The sequence below is a fragment of the Lottia gigantea genome, assembly GCF_000327385.1.
Source record: "Lottia gigantea unplaced genomic scaffold LOTGIsca_5, whole genome shotgun sequence".
NCBI classification, from domain to species: domain Eukaryota; kingdom Metazoa; phylum Mollusca; class Gastropoda; family Lottiidae; genus Lottia; species Lottia gigantea.
Genome location: NW_008709715.1, coordinates 2,072,547 through 2,076,093, shown reverse-complemented (window position 1 = coordinate 2,076,093; position 3,547 = coordinate 2,072,547). Strand labels below are relative to the sequence as shown.

General features: G+C 29.9%; 1 protein-coding gene across 1 annotated transcript; it reads right to left on the bottom strand.

Moving 5' to 3' along the window:
- Positions 1-809: 809 nt before the first annotated feature.
- LOTGIDRAFT_74313 (hypothetical protein) lies at positions 810-3,182 on the bottom strand (the record flags this gene model as incomplete). The annotated part of the gene is made up of 5 exons (XM_009061696.1): positions 810-1,036; positions 2,193-2,322; positions 2,512-2,630; positions 2,670-2,732; positions 2,996-3,182. Coding segments are annotated over 5 exons (726 nt in total), but the record flags the coding sequence as incomplete, so codon positions are not given.
- Between the last annotated feature and the right edge of the window lie 365 nt (positions 3,183-3,547).

Sequence of the window (3,547 nt, the reverse complement as noted above, 5' to 3'; positions counted from 1 at the left end):
AAAAAAGGCACCAAGGAAAGTCATTGGCTTGTAAGATCTTAATTCAATAACAAGTAGATTGCTGAATGACAAGACATAAGAGTATTACGTAATACATTTGACATGAACCATAAAAAGAAAATCCTACTAATATGCACTAGTTTTTATGTGTGAAACTTTTTTGCTAAAAAAAGCATTTGAACTGCATTTATGTATTAAAACTGATAGAATCTTAAGATTGTCACCTCCATTCAATCACTAATGACAATTAATGTTGTATCACAGCTAATGACTAATCAGATTTCTGACAGGTATGAGATTATGAAATTTGTAATGGCATTATTAAAACAAGCTTAACTCTGGCTATTTGTCTTTTCAGAATGGAAATCAGATGTAAGACTTTCTTTCTCAAAAGAGCTATAAAAAGCTTATACCGATATTTAACAGCAAGTTAACCAAAAAATAAAACTGTATTTGAATGTATTACCAAGCTTTGATCTGAGAAAATGAAAATGTTAGAATATTTCATTTCTGGAAAATTATATTTTATATTACTAATGACTTAATGGAAATCAAGCATAATGAGTAAGAACACGTAAAGATTAAATGAAAAAGAATGTACAAAAATACATCTTTCCCTGAATTTTCTGAGGCACTTTACAAATAATATCTAATGTATCTAATTTAATTAAATAAAATAGTCAAAATTTCAATTTTACATCAAAAATATAACAAACAATTAATACTTAACAAAATTAAAATTTACGTGTAGGTTTTGTGCTAAAATATTATGTTACAAAAATAATTAGAAGAAAATAAAATGAAACTTAATTAAAAAGGATATCTTTAACAAGCATAGAATATATTACTGGTGACTGTTTCTTGGCATTATACAATGATTGCTCAGATTTAGACTCAAAATTACGACCCACACATTTTGAAACATATCGTAAATGTTTCAGTATATTTGGTTGATTGCTGCCAGCTTTTTGGAGGGCACGACATAATTCAATTATAAACCATGAACCCTCAGATGGTCTTCGAAAAGCATAAAATCCTAGAACAAATCAAATTAGACATTTTGATATTACCACAAATAAAAAATTAGCTTGTAAACATGTTTTTTCATTCAGTATAGTATAGTCCTTTTCCAACGCGATACAATTAGTATATCAAATCAGAGATCTGGATTATATTCAATAAAAATAATAAATTCTGTATTACAGTCAAGTAAACTTATTTTGTGCTAACCTATCTTTCGTGCATCTCCGGAAATGGTTAAAAATTTACGACCTTGCGTGACCTCCGCAATTGCTTGTTTTGATAAACATGGGTTATTTGTACAATATCAGCTAGTAGAATGAATCCAGTAGTTTCAAGCAAGGTAAAATGTATTAATGTATACTTTGACAAATACAAAATGGCGGATTTCAGTTATTACCAAAGTCGCAATTTTTTATCGGCCGAATTTCCTTATAATCCCCAGCTGTAATCGGAATTCCAAGTGTCATCTGCTAGAATGTAGTCCTACGAATGAAGTCACATGATCAACTAGCAGATTCTGTGTCAGCAGAAAATTCTATGGAACACAAGCAATAAATCACGCTACGTATCTTATTTTGTCAGTCACTATTTTTTTTTTTTAAATCTTGGTTCTTTGAAGGAATTGTCTTTAGTTATAATGAATTGATATTAAAGATAAAGAAGTTAATCATACCACCGGGTATCCATACAACATGTTTTTCTCGACTTACTTATAAATCAAAAATTGTACACAAAAATAGGTGACACATTTTGCCGCCGTTGTCGAGTTGGTTACTCATTAAATATGGGTCAAAGTGTGGGATTCATAAAGAAAATCGAAACAAACCAATTTTAATTATTTTGTAGAATATCTGAGGAAACATCAAAGACATAAAAAAAAAATCCTGTTTTTTTAACTATGACGAAATTCGGTGTTGAATCCCTATATGCACGAAAATAGGTTACACCACTGTATACATGGGTCATAATATTATAAGGTTTGTTACATCAAAGTAAATGTAAACCTATCTTAAAAATCGTAAATGAGATAACTATGATTTCTAATGAACTCTTATAATGTTCACTGTTCAATATCGATTAACAATAATAAGTTGCATTTTCATTAACATTGAAGAAATGCATGCCAACATCGCAACATTTATTTTTAATAAAAGTGACAATATACTAACCAGGAGGTGTAGCACACATTACTAAATAATCTTTAAAACATGGTATTCTTGTTATCACCATTTTATCACTTGCTGAATCTACTTCATCTATAACAGTAGTACCAATATCAAACAAATTACCACGACAAGCCTACAAATAAGCACAAAGTACAATCTTATAGCATGCAAATGAATGCAAAATGCTATCGCCAATTCTGATATCATAATGTTTCTAATCTTTTATAGTTTCTACACCTGCGTAATTCAATTTCTTTCATGCTTCTAACATAGATATCTGCTAAGATTTAAATTTTGTATTCAAAATAACTCATTACGTTACCTGTAGGAAGAATAATCTTGGTTTTCCAATTAAACCTTTACAGTTTTCATCTGAGAAGAGCTCTAATATTCTCTCTGTTGGAATATAGCCATCAGTAGCATGTATTATATCTTCTTCTACTATTGTATTGTGATCAATGTGACTCTGAATCTTATCACCATGAGAACTCATAGCAAACACAAAACAATCAAAATCAGGATCCCTTGTCATCTCTAAAGCAACTACAAGAAGATAATAATGAATATATCAACCAAGTTGTAAAGCCATCACAATTGAAAGGGGGATAATTGGCAAAGTAATAACCAGTAATCATTGGTACTTTTTTGAATGAAAACTGAACTGTGGACCACTGTATCCATTTAATGTGAAATGAAAAAGGACCTCAATGTTTATATTGTGTATGCTACTTATATCAATATTATTTGTTAACATTCTCACTGGAAAAATGACATCTCTCATCAAACATTCAGGAAGAAGTTCTTACTCTTTTCCATTTCTGTTACTAATTGAAAACCATTCAGATTGGTAAAAACTCTGACATCAAATCCTATGGATCTAAAACAATAAGATAGAAGTTCTCTATCTAGTTCAGCTCCAGCTCTTTTACTGTGTCCCTCAAATTTCTCATTCACAACCACTACAGCTATACCACGCTTCGTATGATTAAAGTTATAATAATCTAAATTATCATTGTAATCTACTTCCATAGCTTCAGTATTTGTTCTGTAACAAAATAATTTGATCACTTCATAACAGATTGTTTGATACGGAATACATCTGTCGGTGGAAAAAAATATCAGAGACATAAATACATGTATTACCTAAAAAGTGAAAAAGAGGAAATTACACACTGTACTGCAACTAAATCTGAACCTGATTTGACTGGTGATAACTAAAACTTACCCAAGAAAGGTTCCAATTTTCTTAACAACTCCACTCAAAAAATCCTTTTCTATAAAACAAATATATTGGAAATTTGCCTCATTATAATATAAAAGTGACAGTAGAAGAGAGATTTTGACTTTTTATCTTTATC